This window comes from Aquarana catesbeiana, linkage group LG09 (genome assembly GCF_042186555.1).
Source record: "Aquarana catesbeiana isolate 2022-GZ linkage group LG09, ASM4218655v1, whole genome shotgun sequence".
Classification (NCBI taxonomy): domain Eukaryota; kingdom Metazoa; phylum Chordata; class Amphibia; order Anura; family Ranidae; genus Aquarana; species Aquarana catesbeiana.
The window spans coordinates 200,236,435-200,261,812 of NC_133332.1; the positions used below are offsets into that span (position 1 = coordinate 200,236,435).

General features: G+C 42.2%; 1 protein-coding gene across 10 annotated transcripts in view; it reads right to left on the bottom strand.

Annotated features, from left to right (window-relative positions):
• DAB2IP (DAB2 interacting protein) overlaps positions 1–25,378 on the bottom strand; it is a 728,988-nt gene that overhangs the window by 435,127 nt on the left and 268,483 nt on the right. For 8 of the 10 annotated variants that reach the window (XR_012236021.1, XR_012236022.1, XM_073599533.1 and 5 more), the window contains one exon: positions 20,923–21,029. Coding sequence is in view for 8 of the 10 variants with exons in the window: in XM_073599529.1 (XP_073455630.1) it covers positions 20,923–21,029 (107 nt within the window). In the remaining 2 variants the exon portion in view is untranslated. Of the gene's footprint in view, positions 1–20,922; positions 21,030–25,378 lie in introns of those variants that run through there. The other 2 variants (XM_073599534.1, XM_073599530.1) reach the window with 1 other exon arrangement.

Consider the following 25,378-nt stretch of genomic DNA (forward strand, 5'->3'; position numbering starts at 1 on the left):
TTACTGTGGGAAACCTGCTGTAATTCCTTGCGACTTCAAAGCCGGCTCCCCACTGCACATGCACAAGCTGTGCTGCGCTATTTTAATGGTGAGTGAAAAAAATGGGGGGGGGGGGGGGGTGAAAGGAGTGTGATCCAATGCTTGAATCAAGGTAATACAGTTTATTCTTATACAAAGTGAATAAATACAAAGTGGAAATGTTACTATGTATTCATAAAAACTAGGTTACAAAATAAATATACATTAACAGTTAGGCATGCCCATGCAAGGGCAAGTGCTCAAAGGTTGTCTGATGTGTTTCAAGGGGTTCCCTCTTCATCAGAGCCTTGAAAAACAGAAGAAAGTCTGTGTAATGTGGTAGACCAACGTAGAGTGGAGTAGCTGTTTGGGAGTTGTATCACGTGGTAAGTGATGAATTCTCCTTTGCTCTAGAATTGTCCACATCGCAGCACTCTACATAATGTAGAGAAATGATTTGTGTGTTGTTTATTTGTTGTTCCATGTTTGTCATTAGTACCTGCATTAGAACTTGTAGAAAAGCTGCAGCCCACAAGTGTAAGTTTAGAAGCTGGAGAGAATCTCTGCTGAGGATTTTGTAGTCCTTCTAGCAGAGTGCTGCTCTGTGCTACAAGAAAGATTGAAAGGGAGATAGGGAACATGTCAGACAACCTTTGAGCACTTGCCCTTGCATGGGCATGCCTAACTGTTAATGTATATTTTGTAACCTAGTTTTTATGAATACGTAGTAACTTTTGTTTGTATTTATCCACTTTGCCTAAGAATAAATTGTATTATTGTGATTCAAGCATTAGATCACGCGCCTTTCGCCCCCCTTTTTTTTTTTCACGCTGCCTTCTTCGAACCATTCCTGGTCAGTTTAGGCAGCGGGACATGATCATGATCCTTCCTTAACTTCCCACCATTTGAAAGTACTACCATTCCATACTTAGTATCTCTCTCTCTCTCTCTCTCTCTCTCTCTCTCTCTCTATATATATATATATATATATATATATATATATATACACACACACTATTTTAATGGTCTCTCAGCATCCTGGGACCTGTGCTATGGGAATTACTATATGGTTTCCATCGGTCCCTTCAGGCCACTACTTCATGGGTACCCCAAATAATTCCTTCCAGTTTGTTATATGACCCATTTGGATGGCCAAACATAATGCTGTGGCAGGTAACACCTCTGGGGAACTTTTGGGATGCTATAACATTGAGCTAGTCTACTTGGGAACTTAATACACATAACTTAATTTCTGAACTTATTTGTTTTGGTTTCTTTGTATGTATGTGTTGCATGGGTTGTTACCAACATGTGGTGAAAATGTCATGTCAATAGCACTTTTAAAAATATATTTACATAGAAAAATGGTTACGTGTTCAATACTTATTTTACCTGCTGTATATATAAAAAAATGATTTAGACCTAAAAATGGGACAGCTTCAAATAAAAACTGATAAAAAGGGTTGGGGTACAAGAGAGAGAGACAAAGAAAAGATTGGGAGATATAGGGGTACACAAAAAGGATACAGGGCAATTGGGATACAATGAAAGAGTCAGAATGGGGACTGAGATACTATGGAGAGATGCAGAGGCTTTACAAGATAAGGACACAAGGTAGAATAGTGGAGACAGGGGTGTTATAGTAAGGTTTAGATACAATAGAGAGGAAGCAGGGGAAATTGGGGTGCAACTAAGGAGTTACTGGAGTCAGGCTGCACATGCTCAGTTTGGTGTGTATTGCTAGTGAGGTTTTGTTTTCTTGGGAGAGTGCATGTGATCAGCACAGAGCCAACCAGCACTGTCCAGACAGAGGGTCAGGGGTCCTGGATCCTGATAGGACAGCTCAGTGCAGTATGAAAACTTCTCCTACAAGCTTTAACCAGGAACTGATAGAAGTCACAAGACTGCTATATACTGTTGATGAGAAAAGGTATTAAGCAGTTTATATTTACTAAAATTATTGCATTTCCATGTTCTGTGTACTGTGGGAGACCAGATATAGTGAATGCAGGGTACTGAGCTTAGTAACACTTTAGGAAAAGAAACTGCCAGGACTCTATGGAAAAGGACTTTGCAAGCAGCGAAAGAAGGAAAGACGGCATTGAATTCAATTCTACAGAGAACATGGAGCATCTGGCGGTAAATTATTCACTTAGCCCAGAGATTCTTCTGACATGCGACAGATAAGACATGTCTGGGAATTCGTCATACAGTAACCAGCGGAAAATCTCATTGCAAGGCGTGAACTTGCACAAATTTCCCTTTTAATTAGTTTACCTCTCTTTTATTAATCATTGATCGCTCGTCACAAAAACTCTGGTAACTCCCTGACAGCCGTGAACCTAAAACCTGCTCCGTTTATTAATCCCAGATATTAATTAAATAGCTTCTAATTGCACATTAATACAGTGACATACATTTCATTTAGCGGTGACAATAATGGCGTGAAATCATTGTCTATTCGGGAAGCAGGGAGAACTCGTGGATAATTAGAATCAGTACTGACCTCGCTGACCTCACAGCTTTCAATTTAGAGAAACAATGTTTTAGTTCCCTTCAAATGTGCTCTTTTCTCTTTACAATTTTCTTTCTGCACACAAATTCAAACCTTTCGCAGAAACGGAAGTGACCGCCAGAAAAGGGTTTTTTTACTTAAAGAGACGCTCAGCCAACTAGCAAACTGAAATTGATATCCATTCTAATGAATACACTGCAGCCATATTCACCAATTTGGACTTGAATACCTGGCTAACTGCAGCTTCTTGTTATATGACTCTGTGCTGTGTAATGTCAGCCTGCTGATAGATTCCACCTAAAGTCTTGAGATAACACTTATATTTCTAACTTGCATCAAAATGTGGTAACTGATAGCCAGGGACAGTTTTCGTGAGTGTTTTTGATCACCAGTCTACCAGCAGTAAATGTGAGCACCTACGATCGGAACAGCTGCATGACAATATGAATTCAAATCAGCAATCTTTTATCGATTGTATGAGTGGACAATCCAACTCCCCATCATGGCAGCCCATACAAAATCTATAATCCTGACAGCGACAAAGCCAACCCTCAAACTGCTACGTGGAAGGTAAGACAGAGGAGAGGGACCAAGAGCACTGTGCAGGGAGTGACCTGGAAGAACGTGACCCTCTCTACAGGCTCACACATACAGAACTTTAAAGAGAAAAGAAAAAGACAACTGAAGTAAGGGTTTAGTTATGCAAAAGTAGAGAATCTGTCGGATCATCAGCGTGACCTACCACTGCCAACCTGTTAGAAGCAGAGGACCCCCAAAAGTCATCAGGTTCCTGCTTCAATCCTAAAAAACTCCACTGAGATTCAGTGAGTTCAGAAAACAAAACAGTCAGGGCACATAATGATACGGTTTGATAGCCCTGCCTTTCCCAACCACACAATCATCAAATTTGAATCCACACAACTGCTAACAAAGCAGTGTAAAACCCAAAACCAAAAATGTATTATATTGCTGTTTATTAATCATTAGATGTGGTGGCTACGTAAGTTTTCTTTTCCTAGGTTTTTCCTTCTGTTTTGATCTAGTGATCTGGCCAGTAACACACCTCCTGTATTACAGGGTCCCCGCTCTGGATGAATGAGCACTGGGGGCACCTTTGGCAGCAGCATTGTCAGTCTGGAGATAAAGGTTTTACATGTAGAAATAAAAGCTAATCATTCTAAGAACACCTGCTAGTGTTAAATGGTTTGTCTTATTTCTGCAACTTATACATTTTGCTGGAGAGCTTGTTCTTTTGAAAACGACAGACTTACTGGCCACACCAGATGAAAACAGAAGAAAGAAAGTTTAAAAACCAAAAATTAATGCAGCCATTACTTCTAAGAATTGGTAAGTGGCAATATAAAAACATGTTGTGTTTGGGTTTAATACTTCTTTAAAGAGGAATTGCAGTCTGCTCACATAATTTGTAATAAAAAAATATTTGCCATTCTGAAGCTTCCCTCCAACCACTTTGCATATTATTTTATATGCTGCAGAAATCTCCCTCCACTAAGTCTGGCTGCAACCATTTTAAATGTGGGCAGCTGAAGCTGCTCCCTGTTCACTTCCTAGATTTACACAGACACAAAGAGGCACACCTCAGCTCTGCAGCTCTCATTGGCCCTCTTATGACTCATTCCCCCTCCATTGCTGGCAAACGCTCACGAGTGAGAGAGCTGTGCACGATTTCATAATCCTAGGCTTTTTACCAGACAAGAAACGGGAAGTGGGCTGTAGAAGGTATTTACTGGCAGAAAAAAAATGTTTTACTATCCAAAGTTAAAACAACAAGGGCAGAAGATTTAATAGATGGAAAGATGAAAAAAAATGACTCAAGGTCCACTTTAACTGTACTCATTAGCACAGACACTTTTGCCACTTACAAAAAAAAAAAACATATTTAATTGAATCAATAAATATGGTGCAAATGTCAGACTGAAGTAAACACCGGGCTTTAAAGCACATGATTCACACATTCTATACGGTTATACTGCAGGGTTGAGGTCTGGCCACAGGGGATACTGTAATAATACAGTGCAGGGTAATAGACTTCACTCGATCATGTCTCCACAGACGCCTGACACAGACAGGGGGTGAAATCTATGTTGGTGACTCTCCAAATCAATACATACACATGTAGAAGCCACAGGGTCTATGAATCTCTAGTCACTAAATCCTATTATTGTACGATTTACCAAGAGCTACAGAAGAAACACACTTCTATCACTGCAGACATTGTATATATGTTTCTATAATCACATTAGCACAATAAGCACACCAAAATCCAGACGGGAAACAATTTACCAAATTCTAAAGTGAACCTGTTATATAAAGCACATCAAATGATACTTAATGTCAGATATACAGTTCTTCCTGTCACATGCAGGCTAAACAATTTGTAAGGCTAGGTTCACATTAGCAGCCTGCATGGTAAAACACAGCATTTTATTGCGCAGGCTAGTGCAGTTTTGGTCGCCCTGTTGTGCGGTGATATATGGTGCCAAATCCAGTGCCGTGCAGATGAATGCAGACATGCTTCATTTTTCTGCACTGCAACGCACCACACATCACACCAGTGTTGTGGTGTGAATGGGGCACTAGAAATCAATTGTTTATGTGCCCTAGGGGTGACCTGCGTTTATCCAGTAGAGAAAAACGTGGGTCACTGAACACAGCATGGACAAGCCCTGTAACACTTTGCAAAACGACTTCTGTATAGAAGTCAATGCAAGCTGTTTGGAAGTCGCCCCAAAGTAGTAAGGAACCTTTTTCTAAGTCGGAGTGACTTGTGACGCTCCTATTAGAATGGTTCCATTGCAATGCATGGAGCGCAACTTGTCAGGCGGCTAAGTCGCCTGACAGGTCACCCCTGTGTGAACCAGCACTTAGATATGATACCTGCAAATCCTGATGCCTGTACAGTTCTTGGCTGTGTTAAAAAAAAAAAAAGGTTGACGCAGATCATCCCCTGCTGTCTTGTGACATGCTACAAATTTACAATGTACAGTCCATGTGATAACTGGGGGTGTCTCCCTAGGCACAGTCTCTTGACTAGAGCTTGTGGTATTTATAATTTGTGATAAATATATCTTTCACCCAATTTAGCTGGACATCTAGTGGCTACCACTACTTGTGCAAACTATATTTAAAAACCTTATCCAGTCCAGTGAAAGGGGTCCTTTTCTGTGACATCGGAGCTTTGAATTACAGAAAATCCAAAGCATTCATTTGAGGTGAAGGGCCAAGAAGCAGATGTTTCCTCAGCCAAGGCTGTGGAGGGGCCTGCAAGCATACAAATGTTCCCTGATCCCTCCAGACATAAACATCCTCTGTTAGTATCTTTAGGACTCGTTTACACTAGTGGTTGTGGGGGATGGTAAAACCAGGTGGCTGAGCTGCAGTTTTACCACTCTACAACTGCTCCCACTTTAACTGCAAAGGCAGCAGAGGGGGGTGTGCATAAGCTGAGCCACCACACTTTGCACGGTGGCACAGCAAAAATGATCCCCGCGGTCAAGTTCAGGTGGCAGTATCACCCGCAGAATGCAACCCATTTAATTAAGTAGTACATACCAGCTCTCCACCTGTTTCAAATGCTGCATCTCCCCCATGACACATGCTGTATCTCCATCTCTCCACAAAACCACAGGCCCCTCAAACCTCCTCTGCCCTGCCATATGCAGGATGCGTGGTCACTACAACTGTGCAACCACCTACCTGCCGCTCCGGGCCATTTAAACTGCATGCCTGCACAGTACTCCCTCTCCTTCTCTAGCTGAGCTCAGTTCGAATGACCCAGTTTTGAATGCAGCTGTTAATCAAATAGGAAGAGAGATCACAGGACAGAACTGGGAGGAGCAACATTGTTCAGTACAATGATATCAGCCAATGAGGAGGGGGCACGGCCGAGCCACACTCTGTGTGTCTTATCCGCCACAAGACTCCCGGTGGGGACTGGCAAAGTGCTGGAGGAGGGAAGGAGAGCAGTAGTGCCGAGAACAGGAGGATCGACACTGCTCTGTGCAAAACCATTGCAGGTAACAGAGCAGGAAAGTATGACATGTTTGCGATTTTTGCTTTTTTGAAAACATTCCTTTACAATCACTTTAATAAAAATGGCATTGAAAACTTTCAGAATATTTTGGTTTGCTTTGTCTGGGGGCAGAAAGAAAGAAAAGACCCAGAATTGTGGAAGGACAACAAATGCCCAACTTGATTTAGTATTTTCTACCTGCTCAACTTATGCTTGACTTGAGCAGGAGAAATATCCCACAGTGGTCAGCATGGAATTACACTTCAGGCAAGCCAGGTCTTGAGTTTCTTGTTTGGTCAGGATATAAACACAGGCCCCTGGTGCTGTGCCCTTCTCTTTCACGCTCTTTGGCCTTGTAGTTTAGGTGTCTTATTAACCACTTCAGCCTCGGATGGATTTGCCCCCTTAATGACCAGGCCATTTTTTTGCAATACGGTACTGCGTTGCTTTAACTGACAATTGCGCGGCCGTGCGACGCTGTACCCAAACAAAATTGACGTATTTTTTCCCACAAATAGAGCTTTTTTTTGGTGGTATTTGATCACCTCTGCGGTTTTTATTTTTTTGCGTTATAAACAAAGAGCGACAATTTTGAAAAAAAAAATGTATTCATCAGTTTAGGCCGATATATATTCTTCTACATATTTTTGGTAAAAAAAAAATTGCAATAGGCATATACTGATTGGTTTGCACAAAACTTATCACGTCTACAAACTATGGGATAGATTTAGGGACTTTTATTTATTTTTTATTGTTTTTACTAGTAATGGCGGCGATCTGCCATTTTTAGCGGGACTGCGACATTCTGACCCCAAATGACACTTTTTGGGGACCAGTGACATTATTACATTGATCATTGCCATAAAATGCACTGATCAATGTAAAAAAGACACTGGCAGGGAAGGGGTTAACACTAGGGGGAGATCAAGGGGTTAACTGTGTTCCCTCAGCATGTTCTAACTGTAGGGGGGGATGGGCTACCAGGGACATGACAGAGATCACTGCTCCCGATCACTGGGAACAGTAGATCTCTGTCATGTCTCCTGTTAGAATGGGGATCCGCCTTGTTTACAAAGGCAGATCCCCATTCTGCCTCTGTACTAGGCAATCGCGCATCACTGGTGGACATCGAGCCTGCCCAAACCGCCGTACAGCTATGACGATTTGCGCAGAAGAGTTGACCTGCCACCGTATAAGAACAGCGGCTGGTTGGCAAGTGGTTAAACATGATTTGAAGTCCCCAAACATGCCTTTAGCACCAGTATTGGGTAGGTAATCCATTAATTCCGCCCGGTCTTAAGATCCAATCATTTCAATGGTGGACCAATAAAGGCTTCCTAAGGTCTCATGCACACAGGAAGTTAGCTGTAGAATGAGTTTTGCAGCGTTTTTGCAGTAGCGTTTCTTAGTTGTTGCATTTTTTAGCAAAATTATACGCCCACAAAAGTTTATGGTTTAAAAATGCTAATAAACGCAGAATAGACGTGTTTTTCAGCCTTTTTTGTTGTTTTTGAAGGAGAAGTTCACCTGTTCTTTTTTTTTTCTAAATTCCAGCTTCCCTATGTACCAATATAGCATTCATGTACTTTTGCAAAAATATCAAAGCTTTCCAAAAAATCTAAAGACACGTACCTTACTGTCCTCCATCCATGATTCCAAACATATCTATTGCTTCGCTCTTACGCCCTTACAGACTTTAGGTCATGACACAGGAAGGAGTTGACCAGCTGACCTCCTTAACACACACCCTGCATCATCCGCCCTCCCACTTCCAGCGGCACTTTTTTAAATGAAATGCAATCAGTGATCATCCTTCTTACTAAATACACAATATACAATCAGATTACATAGTGTATTGCCATCTTTATACAAGTATAGTACATAGGTGGGAATAGACAGAAACACTCAGCTGTCAAGCCCCGTTCACATCTCTGCATAGCGGGAACTTTTTGTTACGAGGGGGAGAGGTGTTTTGGAGCATTTTCACTCATCACATATAGGGCAGCCCACCCACCTGAGTGGCTGCCCTACATGCAGCAATCGCCCCAAAGAAGCTTCAGATCTTTATTTTTTTTTAGAGCGGAGCTTGGTGTGTTTTTTACTGCGATTTTTGGTGCAGCGCATTTCTTAAATGCAAGAAAACACACAGATGTGAATGGAGCCTCATTGTTCTTGTGTTAAGGCACCAATTTCACTTTCAGGCCGTATTCACAACTAGCATAGAGGGAGCAAACGTCTTGTGGCTCTTTTTTCCTGTGACACTCATAGGGCAGCCCATTGATTTATCCCAATCATCCTTGTTAAGTTCAGGGATATCCTTAGACCATTTTAATCTTAATTTCTCTAAATCAGGGAGAGAGGCAGTTGTTAAGTGAAAATACAATTTAGATGCGGCATTTTTTGTACAATCTAACCTAAGAAGCTTCTCTAAGGCAGATTGAACTAGTTGTGGAGGAGAGCCAGAGAATTGACAGCTGAAGGCATGGGAGAGTTAAAGGAAACAAAAAGAATACGACTGAGGAATATTGAAGTCAGAGATTAGTTGGGAAAAAGAAATCAAAGATTTATCTAAAATGATCTGTGTCACTGCTTTTAACTTAAAATTAGTCCAAGCATAGGGATCGGGCAGTGAATAGAAATGCTCCAGAGTGGGATTTAACCAGAGGGGAACATTAGGTGATATTGCCTGTAGGGGATATCGTTCAATTTTGAGGCCCTCTCCCCATGCACGTAGCGTGGTAAGCATAGATGGTGTCAATGTATATGGAGCACGAGAGCCCTGAAAGATCAAAAATTTCAGCGCCTCTAGGGATCCCAGCACTGCTGCTTCTACCTGAGTAGCGGAATTTGAGGTATCTGGATTAAGCCACCAGGCCGTAGTTACTAGCTGAGAAGCCAAGTAATATTTATGGAAATCTGGACATGCCAGGCCACCTTGGGAGGTTGGGCGTACCAATGTCGCCCAGCTATACCTAGGGGGCTTTGATCTCCATATGAATGCTGAGAGAATACGATGTAGCCGTGCAAAGAAAGATTTAGGGATCCACTGGGGAGAGTGTCGAAATAAATATGTGAATTTAGGTAATACATTCATTTTTATTAGATTTATGCGTCCTAACAATGAAAGGGGTAATGACTCCAATGCCTTCAGCCGTTGTTGAGTGTCCTGGATCACTGGTGTTAAATTTAGGGATATATAGTCTGAAACATGTCTAGAAACCACCACCCCTAGATATTTAAAATGCTACATATCGGTATTCCCGGACTTCTCGGCGGAGGTCCAGAAACAGCGAGCCCGCTTCGTGGAGGTAAAATGGCGATTAAGAGCCCACCACTTAAAGTACGCCATGCTTTTCCCGGCCCGCCTCCGCATAGTAGGAGATGACAGAGCACTTTTTTTCGAAGACCCAGTGCTTGCCTCGGCATGGTTGGATCAGCGGGATGCGGAGAGGAACCAACCCGCTTGACGGAGACCTCTACAAATCATCTTATGTGAGTAAGACTTTACACATCCAGACGCATCATGGAGCTTTGCCCACATAGGGAAAAAGCATGGGATCCGTTTATAAAACATATCCACTGCACGATCAGGTCACCACAGAACTGTACTAACAGTATAGACTGATCTTATAAGTATAGTAGCAGATGTATCCCCCCTTGTATCCATCTTATTGCCGGTGCAGTTGGCTCCTGCACTCTACCTACAGGATGAACATCACGTTTATAGGATTTTGCCAATTGATGACTCTGACTTGCTCTGGGACTTTTCGCTAATATATTTAGTCTGAGGAAGTCGCTGGGCTCAACCGAATAGAATTCACTGCTCTTCCCTCCTCATCTTTGCCTTTACATCTCCCAAATACGGGCTATGATGGCTCACTAGCTGGTTGCCCTTTGTTTGTTTTTTTCCTCTTGCTGTTTCATTTGATTTCATTCCTTGCAAAAAGACAGATATATTACTATATACCGCGAATTAACAGTTCTATATAGCCAACGAACACTGGTAGGCTATAAATACCACAAGTCCTATTGCTGGGTCTACAACCAACGTACAGTCGCCTACCACAGGACGTTAAACTGGCACCTGCTCTGTTAAATAGACTTTTGCGGGTGGCAGTATGGTAAGTGCGATTCTATCAATCCTAAAAGTTAGTATGTTGTTGAGACAGCTTCGCACAGGTTTTGGGAAAGATGCCCCAGCCAAGTCTGGGCGGCTGAGGGCCGGGTGGGGGGAAAGGGAAAATTACAAGTTAAGTTTATAGTTCATCATTTGTAATGTAACAAGATATATTGGAAGTAAGCATATGTGGTACAATTTAAAATTGCAATACAGTGGAATACACTTGACAGCATGGAATGTAGGTGACCCTGCCGTGGGGAGTAATCCGCAGCCTTTTCTTAAACTTATCCAACCCACAATACATGGCTAGCATAAAATTCCTTACCTGGAACGTTCGGGGAATCTGGGACAAGCTCAAGCGCGCTGCAGTGTTTGGATGCCTCAAGTCTTATCGGGCGGATATAATTGTTTTGGTGGAGACTCATGTCACCGGCCAACTTTAACTTGCACTAAAACGTCCATGGATAGGATGGAATTACCACGCCACCCATACTCCATATTCCCGAAGCATGTCCATCTTAATTGCCAAAACTACCCCATTCGGAATTATCTCGGTGCGGACGGATCCCCAGGGCAGGTTAATTTTTTTGCATTGTGCTCTGTATAGTATGCAATATCTCATTATGGCCTACTATACTCCCCCGCCGTACAATTCCACTCTGGTCAATGAGGGCTTTCTGTATATGGCGCAACACCCTACCATCCCAGCCATCTGGCTCGGGGATTTTAATATGGTTCCTAATCCATCTGCGGACATACTGCAGCTGAGTCAGAATCCCCAACTCCCTGACACTACCCGCTGTGGGCGCACACTGACAGAATTCTCACTGACGGATACATGGAGATTTAAACACCCGAACACCCAAGCATTCTCATGTTTCTCGGCGACACACTCCACCATGTCCCGCATAGATCTTATTCTGGTATCAGATGTTTTACTCCCATCGCTGAGAGACTCAGGCTATCACACCAGGTCCCTCTCTGACCATGGACAAGAATGGATTCTGGACAGCCGCACTCTTGAAAAAATAGCTTTGTTTATTGGAAAAAGTTCACATCAAAATCAAAGATAACAGCAGACAAAAAGAGCTGTCTGTCTGATCATGTCTGACAGCTACCTGTCTAACAATGCTCCATGCTGGGCTTCCCTACACCTCGCTCCACAAGCAAGACCCCACACATGGTGCCTCCACCCCTTTAGGCTGTCCGCTTTACAAGAGCAGGGGGACATACAAAGGGAATGGCAGTTCTATTTCACTACTAACCGGGACACGGCATCTATAGGTCTAGTCTGGGAGGCATTTAAACTGCATGTCCGCTCTACTCTGTCCAGACGCATAAATAGACTGAAAGCTTCATCAAAAGTACTGCTTCGACAGGCCTCAGAGAAACTAAAATCAGTAACAGATGAATTCAGACAAGACCCTACGCCGGCTAAAGCCTCGGCACTTAAGCTTCAAACACGCATAGTCGACCAAATACATTTTGAAAAGGCCAAACAGAAGCTCTTTTTCTCGAGGCAGTGGGTTTTCGAACAGGGAGAACGAGCGGGAAAGCTTTTGGCATATTTGGCTCATCAGAATACTAGGCCACCGGTGGTGGTATCCCTGTTAGATCCACAAAACACACCGTTAACGGATCCTTCGTCGGTAGCTGCGGTGTTCCGAGCATACTATGCTGATCTTTACTCCTGTCAATGTCACTACACAGGAGACTCAGGCCTTTCTGAGTCCCAGCGGGCAGACCTAGAGGCCCCCCTTACCACAGATGAGATCGCAGCGGCGATAGCATCCCTGGCACCCCCAAAGGCCCCTGGCCGGGACGGTATACCACTGGATTTTTATGCAGCTTATTCGGAGGTGTTAGTCCCTGAATTACTGAAATTATGCAACCATATTTTTGAATCCTTCCCCGAGTCACTCCGCTAGGGCTGAAACAACTAATCGATTAATCGACAACTAATCGATTATGAAATTATTCGATTACTATTTTCATAATCGATTAATTGGCCAGTAATATAATGAGGTTAAAAAAAACTAAAATTAGCCTTTTATAGTACAAAAAGAATAAATCGCTACTGTAAATATTACTTTCACAGGTCTACAGTAAAAAAAGGAACCCCTTACAGTAGCGATTATCTGCTTTTTTTGTACTATAAAGGGCTAATTTTAGTTTTTTTTTAACCCCATTATGTTACTAAACGTCTTAGACCTGGTTCACAACTATGTGTTTTTTGGTGCTTTTTGCAGAAACGCACTACGTTTCATTTACATGGTTTCCTATGGGACACGTTCACATCTATGCTTTTTTCAGCCACTGCATATTTGGAAAGGGTCAGGGACTTTTTTTTAAAGCAAAACAGTGCTTTTTTGGTTCAATATACTTTAATGGAGAAGCTGCAGAAAAGCATGTAATGCGTTTTTGCAGCAATTTGTCTGCCCAACAATAAATTGGCCAAAAAAAAAGCAAAAACGCAAATCGCAGCTAAATCAGGTGTGCAAAAATCAAAACGCACAGCAAAAAGCACTGCAGAAACAGATCAAACGCAAACTGCATAGGTGTGAACCGAGCCTTATGCTGGTCACACGGATCAATTTTCAGACGAGAATATTCAGACGAAAAATCTTTGTACATTCGCTGAATGAAAGAATGTTTGAAATTTTCACTTATTTTTAACATTCTGTTTTTAAAATTAATGTCATTTCTGAACAAAAACCACATACACTGTCTGAAAATTCCTTTGACCAAGAAGTTTTCTATTGTTTCCAAATTTTCCCATAACTCTGGTTGAAAATGAACGTCGATTTGACCCCACTAACTATTAGAGAATTGAACGAACGTTCTTAAAATGACATTTTTTTTTAAGGAAGACATTGGTTTTCAAATAAAAAAAATTTGATCTCTGAATCTGATGTTATTAACCAGATTCACCCTTTAATAGTATATACAGCATATCTCCCCTAATAGTATATACAGTATATCTCCTCTAATAGTATATACAGTATATCTCTTCTAATAGTATATACAGTATATCTCTTCTAATAGTATATCTCCTCTAATAGTATATACAGTATATCTCTTCTGTCTGTTATTCTCAGAGTGGATTAGATATTTTGTTCCCTAACCATATAGTTGGTTATTTATATTTACCACTGCATAGAGATATTTAAGAATAAATTGCCTTTTTTTAAAACTACATATTAACTAATTTATACACCACATTTTTTTTTAAGGTTATTAACTGATTAATCGAAACAATAATTGGCCAACTAATCGATTATGAAAATAATCGTTAGTTGCAGCCCTACACTCCGCCAAGCGGTGATTATAGTGCTCACTAAACCAGGCAAGGATCCTCATTACCCGGACTCCTATCGCCCCAATTTCATTACTCCAGGTGGATATAAAAATACTGGCAAAAGTGTTAGCCACTCGCCTTAATCTAATTATTTGATCCCTCATCCATCCCGATCAGACGGGATTCATGCCTGGAAAAAATACAGCCATGCATCTACGTCGGTTGCACATGAATATACAAGCAAGCCACGCGACGATAGGAACCAGAGCAGTGATAGCGTTAGACGCCGCTAAGGCATTTGATTCCGTGGAGTGGGGATACTTATGGGAGTGTTTGAAGGGCTTCGGGCATGGTCCCAATTTCATTAAATGGGTACAATTGCTTTACTTCTCCCCAGAGGCTTGAGTGACAGTGAACGGGTGGACTTCGGATCCCTTCCCTCTGGGACAGGGAACCCGACAGGGCTGCCCATTGTCCCCACTCCTATATGCTCTCTCCACGGAACCACTCGCCATCTCACTCAGAATGAACCCGAATATACATGGTCTTCGTATGGGATCCCTGGTAGAGATAGTGAGCATGTATGCAGATGATATGCTCCTCTATTTAGAGGATAATGGCTCATCTCTACAGAGTGCCCTTCAGACCATTGAGGACTTCGGAAAACACTCAGGACTGCGCATGAATTGGTCCAAATCGCAAATTCTGCCCCTAGACGTGTCACCACCCCCACGCTGTTCGGCTTCCCTCACATTGCATAGAGTATCATCTATTCAATATCTAGGTATACAAATCACTAGAGAGCCCCTAGAACAGTGATGGCGAACCTTGGCACCCCAGATGTTTTGGAACTGCATTTCCCATGATGCTCAACTACACTGCAGAGTGCATGAGCATCATGGGAAATGTAGTTCCAAAACATCTGGGGTGCCAAGGTTCGCCATCACTGCCCTAGAATATATCAACAATAATATCGAACTGCTTTTCACGCATTTAAAATCTCGTACACAATCCTGGGGGTGATGGAAAGAATCAATTTTATCAAAATGATCTTACTGCCAAAGTTCCTCTATATATTTTGGAACTCGCCGGTACTTATTCCTCTAAAAATCTTTAAAACTATTGACAAAATTCTCAACACTTTCATATGGGGACCAAACAGACACAAGCTAGCTTGGAACACCCTCAAAAACCCACCTCCTCAGGGGAAACAGCTCTCCCGGATTTCCACTCCTACTACATAGCCGCACAGCTCTCCCACTTTTACCATATCCATAAAACAGATGGAATTAGATACCAAACCCTAATATGTAGGAAGCCAAACAATGACACTCAGTCTCCCTTACAAGTACTGTTTAGAGGCAGGGGAAGTAGGGGGAGGAGTGACAGCCGGAATCCTCTGCTATCCCAACACAGACGCATATGGGAGATTGCGCTCAAACAGACCGGAGCTGATTTCTTTCACTTACATACACCCCTGTGGCTCAACCCTCAGCTAAAAGAACTATTGTCACTCCCGGGAGCTAACCTATGGGCATCCAGGGGGATAATATTCTTACATCAGGTAATTACCCTTATGGGAGTGAGAAACTTCCAGTCACTTAAAGAGGAGTTCGAATTATCCCCCACATGCTATTTAGCTATATACAGATGAGACATGCTCTACGGACCCAATTCGCTGATGGCTTCCCAAATCCACAAACAATACCTCTGGTAGATGTAATTATAGGAGCAGAACCAGCTAAACTGATATCCACTTTATACAATATGGTGAGAACACGTCTGGTTGCTCAGAATATAGATACAGCCAAAATTAGGTGGGAGGAGGACATAGGCCCTTTGGAAGAATCAGATTGGGAAGAGATATTAGAAAATACTAAGAAGGTATCTCCCGGGCTCTCCGAGCATTTGACCCAACTGTACATAATACATAAATCTTACCTCACGCCGATAAGAATAGCTAAATTTTGCCCGAGTCAGAACCCAAAGTGTCCAAGATGTGCGGGCCACTCATGCTCCTTTTTTTACCTAATATGGGCATGCCCAGATATTCAGAATTACTGGGCACAAATCATAAAATTTTTGCATGATCACATGGGATCGTCCATACAGCTGGATCCCAAACCCTGTGTATTGGGGCTGCTCCCAGACGTTACCTTTGATACATTTCTAGCCACCTTCCTGTAGGAAACTCTCTTCAGCGCTAGGAAGCTAGTGGCCAAATGCTGGATGAGGGACAATCCCCCCAATATCCAGGCCTGGATTAGGGAAGTAAGACAGGGGATGCCCTACCAAGTACAACAAGATTTGGGACAGGTGGCTTGACATCCCAGACACATGTATTGAGTAGGTATGCATGACCTAACGTATACTAGGGGGAGAGTGCCACCCCAAGATACATAATATCGATACACCATGTGGCAGGGCAAGGAAACACAACATGGCAATTATAATCAAATAGACATCAAGAAATAATCAAATAGACGTCAAGATAGACTATACATTACGGTGCATGATGTGGACAATTTACATGTTTGTGATTGGTATTTATCCCTTTTGTTGTATTGCATGTGTACCACACCTGTATGTTTACTTACGAATAAACACGTCTTTATTTTTTTTTAAAAAACGTCCAGGTGTGGGAGGGTGATGATGCAGGTGTTCCGTCAGATTAGGCGACCCGTCAGAATGTGTAACGGAAGTGACATTCCGTCGCCGCCATCTTGCTACACCCTGCATCCGTCCACAGTAAGGATACACTGAGAAGGGGGCAAGCGGCCATCTTGTTACACCCACCAGAGTTTTGCATTTTACATTTATTTATAATAGTAAACTGAGTTTATATAGTGAAATACAGTACTTAGAACTCCATCTGAATGTTTAGATGTTGAATTTTAAAAGCAGCGAACTTCTGTCAGATTAGCAAACCTGTGATATGAGCAGGCTTGCTGCTGCTTTTAAAATTCAACATCTAAACAATCAGACGAAGTTCTAAGTACTGTATATTACTATATAAACTCAGTTTACTGTTATAAATAAGTGTAAAATGCAAAACTCTGGTGGGTGTAACAAGATGTCCGCTTGCCCCTTCTCAGTGTATCGTTACTGTGAAGAAGTGCGGGGTGTAGAAAGATGGTGGCGACGAAATGTTCCATCTGTTACACATTCTGACGGGTCGCCGAATCTGACGGAGCACAGGGAGTGTGCTAATGAGATCAGCTGGTCAACTCCTTCCTGTATGATGACCTCTAGTCTGTAAGGAAGTAAGACAAAAGCAATAGATACGTTTGGAAACATGGATGGAGGACAGCAAGGTACAGGTCTGTAGATTTTATGGAAAGCGTTGATATTTTTGCTAAAAAGTACATGAATGCTATATCGGTACATAGGGGAGCTGGAATTTAGAAAAAAAAAAAAAGGTGAACTTAGCCTTTAAAGTGAAAATAGTGTTGACTGCGCTACCCCAATATCATAACATTGAATACACCACTCCTATTCAACTGTGAAATAAATCATATAAATGACAAAAAAATGTAAAAAAAAAAGATATAAATTGTGCACAATGGTAAATAATCGTTATCACATACTATCAATCTTCCTGATGACGCAATTACTATTACGAAACGCGCAGAGGCTGCTGGGAAAACACACAATGTCACTACGTCACTTCCGGCTGGATGAAAACGAGGTCTGAACCGCAAACCGGGTGAAAAACGAGGCTTGCACCGCACGCCGACATAGGAAGCACACGGTGACATTTTTCATCCATTCTAACTGCTGGAATAGCTTGGCGCCGGCTCATGGGCACTACAATATGTGAGTTTACAGTCTCTTTCTTAACCATTTTATAAATAAACAGTGTAAGCATACTGCGCAATGATCGCTGTTTGTTTTTTATGAGGACGGATACTATATGCCCATAGTTTATTGGGGTCAGCAAGGATAAACAACACAAGTGGAGTGATTATCCCTTTTTAATGAACCAAGGGCACATTTATGCCAGTATCTGGTGAGTGTCCAATCCATGTGGTAGTGGTGTTTGTAACTGGAGTGGTGAAATTGTCACAAGCAATCACGAATGAATAATTTAAGAGCACGGGAATAATATATTCACAGAGGATAGACTACACGGAAATTCACTGCGCAAACTGGCACATCGCACAATATCAATAATATTTGGACTTTATAATTTAAAATTAAACACACAGATATTGGATGTTTATATTGATGTTATGTTGAAAAATATTTAGGGATTGTTTTTATGGTCATGAAAAATATGAGGCTTGATAGTATGTGATAACGATTATTTACCATTGTGCACAATTTATATGCTTTTTTTACATTTTTTTTGTCATTTATATGATTTATTTCACAGTTGAATAAGAATGGTGTATTCAATGTTATAATATTGGGGTAGCGCAGTCAACACTATTTTCACTTTACATTTTTCTCACTTACTGAAGGAATTTATTTTTGACTGCAGCAACCAGTTTTTTATGTTTTTTATGGTATTTTTGACACAACTAATATTCATTTTGCGCCCTTGACTCACACATATCCATTTGAACTTAGCCCTTAAGCTTTTTTTTTGTTTTTTAGAGCGTTTTTACAGCTGAAAAACTCCTCTCAAAATACACTAGTTCTGGGTTTTTTCCAGCCAGAAAATGCCCCTGCCAAAACTGCTGATAATAGCGTATGTGTGTATGGAAACATAGGATAACATGCTGGGAAGTTTACAGGCTGTAGAAAAAAACGCCTGAAGCCAAGAACAGCAGCTGTAAAAACATCCAGTGTGCATGAGGCCTAAAGAAGAATTTACAGAGATTGTACAGTGGAAGTGTAGAATGTATGGCCAAATTCAAGGAGTCTAAGAGGCCTAAGAATCGGAGGCCTTCTACCGCAGGATAGTATATGCACACTGAATTTCTTTAAGGCCAAGCACCAACTACCCCCTAACGAAATGTTTTGTTTTACCATATCCACTGCTTTCTACGTCATATACCCTCAAATTAAAAGTCTGATCTTGACCAAACTCCAGTTGAACTTTTATGCAAAAACTTTTAGTTTAGTTAAAGGTTAAAGCTCATATTTCAAGCATCCATAACATATTACAGTTGAATACCACATAATGACCTAATATGACTCAGTGGAAAGCAGATGATAAACAGCATGAAATTCAAGACTGGCAAAACAGGGCTGTTATCTCTAAAACACCTATAAACGCATCCTTGGTAGAAGCTAACTATAATGTGCTCTAAAGATGGTACTTAGTCTCTACTAGGATTGCAAAATTCGCTCCATCAGCTTCTTCTAAGTGCTTTAGGCAATGTTCAGATGAAGGGACAATGATGCATGTCCAAAAGAAAGAAGATTTTGGATCAGAGTGTTTTCACTGGGTAACACTTTGACCTTCACTAACCCTAAAAGATCACCTATAGATTTAATAATGAGGTCTGATTTCCTTGACATGACTGTCGACACCCTGGTTTTAAAAGGCTGCTATAGAGTGGTCTAATATGCAATGATGAATACTAAAGATGTAAATGATCAGTTTTTTTTTAGTCTATAGCAATACAAGGTGAAATTCTAAAACGTCAAATTCTGGCAAAAATGTATTGGTATTATAGAACACTTGTATAAGCTTTAACCAAATTTCACATACAATTTTCATCATTTTACACTAGACTAGTTTAGAATAGCTCTTCATTGGCAATCTTCAGTCTTGGTTGATAAGATGGGATATCTCTTTATTATGCCTATATATATGTACAATTACTAATTACATACACAATGTTTAGGTGAAAAATACCAGATTGACAATATAATGTGCATGTTTGAGATGTTCTCATATGTTTTACCATATGAAAATTTGTCCAAAGACCTTTGTTAAACTTAAATAAAAAAATTGAAATGCAAAAGAAAAAGAAGCTTTAGTTCTGCTTTAACTGTGATGGCAGAAAAGTTTTCACCATCCTATAATTATAAACAATAACATTATGTTACCTTGTTTCCCTGAAAATAAGCCTGGGTCTTATAATAATTTTAGCAACAAAAGACCCAGTAGGGCTTATTTTCGGGGTAGGGTTTGTCATGTGCTGTCTTCTCTCCCCATCTCCCTCCCTGTCAGGAATCGCCAGTGGAACTGAATAAAAGTTCTTGTACAATCCTGGAATGCACTGTATTACAGTATTATATAATCTAAACTGTGCATGTTTATTTAATCCATTTGTGATAAATACCTTCTTATAGCATGGCTCGGCACTTCCGTGACCCACCTGATGGGTCTTTCCGCTCCGAGAACTGCAGAGGGAGGGGGGCCTGAGATCCCCCGCTGACAGCTGGCAGCAGAGGAGGAGAGGAGAGCAGCGGGGAATCAGCTGAACGCTGCTCTGTGCCCCCATGACCCGCCTGATCGGTCTTCCCAGCTCCGAGCACTGCAGGGGGGCCGAGATCCCCCGCTGACAGCTGACAGAAGAGGAGGAGAGGAGAGCAGCGTGGGATCCACTGAGTGCCGCTCTGCGCTTCCATGGCCGCCCTGATCGGTCTTCCCCACTCCGAGCACTGCAGGGGGGGCCAAGATCCCCCGCTGGCAGCTGGGAGAGGAGTGCAGCGGGGGATCAGCTGAGAGCTGAGCGGCGCTGTAATGAAGGTATTTATCACAAATAGATTACAGAAGCATACACAGTTTACATTATATAATACTGTAATTTTAGGATTTTACAACCACTTTAAATTAGGGCTTATTTTCAGGGTAGGGCTTATATTGCAGCCCTCCCCAAAAATCACAGTAGGGCTTATTTTCGGAGTAGTTCTTATTTTCGGGGAAACGTGGTAGATTACTACATAATTGTAACATCATTTTCACATTGCTGTGAAAAGGAGTCACATAGCCACCGAGTTCTAAGCAATAAAGACTGATTCACAAGAAGTCATCGTACCGTCACTCGGAATGGTGTGGTGGCAGCAGGCTCCATGGTAGGACTTTTTTCTGCTGTGCTCCCCGGCATGCTCCGCCTCCTCCCTGACTTCTCAGATGGCGATTCTGCTTTAAAAACAGAAAAGAAGAAAGTCAGGTAAGAATGTACTGAACGTGATGAATCATAGCTGTAAATGAAACTCAGAGACTCAAGACATGAACTCGGCCATAAAGCTCATTATTCCGAGATGAAATGAAACAGTTTGCACCAATTACGAGCCACGATATCTGGAGATATGTATGTATCTTCTGTTACAAATAAATAAATATCACTGAATATATACCAACTCAAAGCCAGATTTGTGTGTCACATGTCACAATCATTAATCAGAATCAGCTGAGCACATACAGTACCATATGATTGTACTATTTTCTTCAGATCTATAAACGACTATGAAATACACAGGCCTGTATGATTGGATACAATGCAATTGCACTGCCTACTCTAGAGAAAGGTTTCTCCACCTTTTTAAGCTACTAGCACCCTTTAAAAGTATGCAAAATCTCGAGACACCCCAGGTAATTATACCTTGATTTTTCATCACAAATTGGGCCATAGGAAAACTAGCCCAAAATAATAAAAAAATACACATTTTTACTTTAGCTTTATGCCATTACCATGACCACCAAAAAAATTAAAATAAAATAGATTCTCCTACTCCTGACATACACACGCTTGTTTGTACTAGTAGTCAGACCTAGAAACAATAGTGCGCATTCTTATTAATTTTTTTCTAAACGTATTAATACTGACACTAAATAATTTTTTATTTTTTTTTACCCAAGACACACTAACATTTGCACTCCCACTAAATCTAAAACCTTTTCTTCAGTCTACAAACACACCGATACCAATACTGACACTAAATCTTTCTCAAATATCAAGGGTGAAGGGTACATTCGCACTTTTCTGCACAGGGAAAACACAGTTCACCACTAGGGCACATAGAAAACAATTGTTCTTTATGTGCCTTGTTCCAATACTAAGACTGATAAGCTGCATCTGTGGTGGCTGGTGCTCCATCGGTTGGGTGGGCTGGGGGGGGCCGGCAAACAAACTTGAGACACCCCCTAGTTGCTCCAGCCTGCCACCGCACACCAACCCGCTGATCACTCATCACATACCCCATTCAGGCCGTGGCTGCAGCTTCCCCCCTTCGTGTCTCGGCGGTCGCTGCTTCTCCTCCCAGCAAATGGGGTCTTCGGACTCCCGGCCTAATTGGCCAGGAGTAGAAATAGGAAGACATTAGCGAATATTAATTTGCCAATGTCACACAACTGCGTGGGTTCAAGGCGCAGTGATTTCTGCCCTGGACCTGGTGATCGGTTCTGGTGAATGAAATCCTTCCCGTCTGTAAGTGTAAACACAGGAAGGGGAAGTGATGTCATCTCCCCTCGTGGAACTCTTTTCTGTTCCAGAGAGAGGAGAGAGGACATCTCACAGTAAGTTGCACCAACACTACATCTCACGATCCCCCCCCCCCCCAGTTAACCCCTTCACTCCCTGTCACAGTGTCATATTTTTCTTTGATCACTGCACTGGTGTCATTTGTGACAATAATCAGTGTTAGGGTACTTAGTAGTAGCCCCAGATAGGTCTAGGGACCACCCTAAACCTCCCTAATAAAGGTTGACGCTAATTAGCCAGTTATCGTCACCATCAGGTTTTTATAGCATCAGGGTGCCCACCATATATTGCTGTATAAAGGTTTAACCCCCTGATTGCCCCCTAGTTAACCCTTTCACCTCCTGTCATCAGTGATCACCATATTAGTGTTACGGGTGACGCTGGTTAGTTTGTTTTTTATAGCGTTAGTATATTACCTAATAAAGGTTTAACCCCTTGATCACCCAGCGGGTGACATCAGTTAGGTTTTAGCATCAGTTAGGTTCTGCATCGCCCCAGGCAGCATAAGATTAGTGCCAGTAGTGCTAACCCCCATGCACACACCATACACCTCCCTTAGTAGTATAGTGTCTGAACAGATCAATATCTTTGATCTGATCAGATCTATACTAGCGTCCCTGTAAGTTTAGGGTTCCCAAAAATGCAGCGTTAGCGGGATCAACTCAGATACCTGCTAGCACCTGCGTTTAGCCCCTCCGCCCAACCCAGCCCACCCAAGTGCTGTATCAATCGATCACTGTCACTTACAAAACAAAAAGCACATAACTGCGGTGTTCGCAGAGTCAGGCCTAATCCCTGTGAATGCTAACAGTTTTTTTGGTAGCATTTGAAGCAGTCGCTGACAGTCAGATGCTCTTTTTTCCTGTGAGTCTCACTAGTTGTATTAAATTTAGAGGTCAAAATGTCCAATTGAAGGTACACTAGTGAAGAGGCCTACATGTTTCTCAGCATGACAAATGAGAGTGAAGAGCAAGTCACCCATCTGTCAGATTCAGGCTCAGAATACGAACCTGTAGACAGCAGCAGCACCTTGACAGGTAGCTCTGAAGACGGAGTAGTGGTCCCTGCCAAGGTCAGGAGTATCTGAACCCGTTCTTCTGCTGTTGTTGAGGTGCAAGAACCACAAGGCTCTCGTATGGAGCAGAGAGCCAGTACTAGTGCCGCTCATCCTTCTGGTGAACTGGCAAGCACCAGCGGCCTAGTACATCCTGGTCGTGCATCCAGCACTGCAGTAACACTTGGTGACGTGGCAAGTCCCAAAAGTGCAGTTCAAGCTGGTGAGGTGGCTAGCACAAGTAGAGTCCCGCAGCCACCAAGAAGACAAACACAGGCCCGTCGAGCCCATAGTGCCCTTCCCCGTTGCATTTGCCCATCCTAATTGGCAGCCCACCACTTCTGAAGCACCCGTACTTCCCCCATTCACTGGCCAACCCGGAATTCAGGTGGAAACAGTTGATTTTACGTCATTTGATTTTTATTCACTGTTTTTCACTGAAGATTTCTATAGATCTGTTGTGGACCAAAGCAATTTGTATGCTGGTCAATTTTATCGCCGTTAATCCCTAGTTGACCCTTGCCAGAGATTGGAAACCTATTATGGTTCCGAATTTAAGACCTTCTTGGGCCTATCCCTCCTCATGGGCATAGTTAAAAAAAGTGAGTTGCGGTCATATTGGTCCACTGACCCAATTCACCATATGCCCGTGTTCTCTGCCTCCATGACCAGGACATGATACGAGCAGATCTTGCGGTTCATGCATTTCAATGACAATAAACTCTGTCATCTTCGGGGTTACATATAGTTACATAGTAGGTGAGGTTGAAAAAAGACACAAGTCCATCAAGTCCAACCTATGTGTGTGATTATGTGTCAGTATTACATTACATATCCCTGTATGTTGCGGTCATTCAGGTGATTATCTAATAGTTTCTTGAAGCTATCAATGCTCCCCGCTGAGACCACCGCCTGTGGAATCGAATTCCACATCCTTGCCGCTCTTACAGTAAAGAACCCTCTACGTAGTTTAAGGTTAAACCTCTTTTCTTCTAATTGTAATGAGTGGCCACGAGTCTTATTAAACTCTCTTCTGCGAAAAAGTTTTATCCCTATTGTGGGGTCACCAGTACAGTATTTGTAAATTGAAATCATATCCCCTCTCAAGCGTCTCTTCTCCAGAGAGAATAAGTTCAGTGCTCGCAACCTTTCCTCATAACTAAGATCCTCCAGACCCTTTATTAGCTTTGTTGCCCTTCTTTGTACTCGCTCCGTTTCCAGGACATCCCTCCTGAGGACTGGTGCCCAGAACTGGACAGCATACTCCAGGTGCGGCCGGACCAGAGTCTTGTAGAGCGGGAGAATTATCATTTTATCTCTGGAGTTGATCCCCCTTTTAATGCATGCCAATATTCTGTTTGCTTTATTAGCAGCAGCTTGGCATTGCATGCCATTGCTGAGCCTATCATCTACTAGGACCCCCAGGTCCTTTTCCATCCTAGATTCCCCCAGAGGTTCTCCCCCCAGTGTATAGATTGCATTCATATTTTTGCCACCCAAATGCATTATTTTACATTTTTCTACATTGAACCTCATTTGCCATGTAGTCGCCCACCCCATTAATTTGTTCAGGTCTTTTTGCAAGGTTTCCACATCCTGCGGAGAAGTTATTGTCCTGCTTAGCTTAGTATTGTCTGAAAATACAGAGATTGAACTGTTTATCCCATCCTCCAGGTCGTTTATAAACAAATTAAATAGGATTGGTCCCAGCACAGAACCCTGGGGAACCCCACTACCCACCCCTGACCATTCTGAGTAATCCCCATTTATCACCACCCTCTGAACACGCCCTTGTAGCCAGTTTTCAATCCATGTACTCACCCTATGGTCCATGCCAACGGACCTTATTTTGTACAGTAAACGTTTATGGGGAACTGTGCCAAATGCTTTTGCAAAATACAGAATCACCACGTCTACGGGCCTTCCTTTATCTAGATGGCAACTCACCTCCTCATA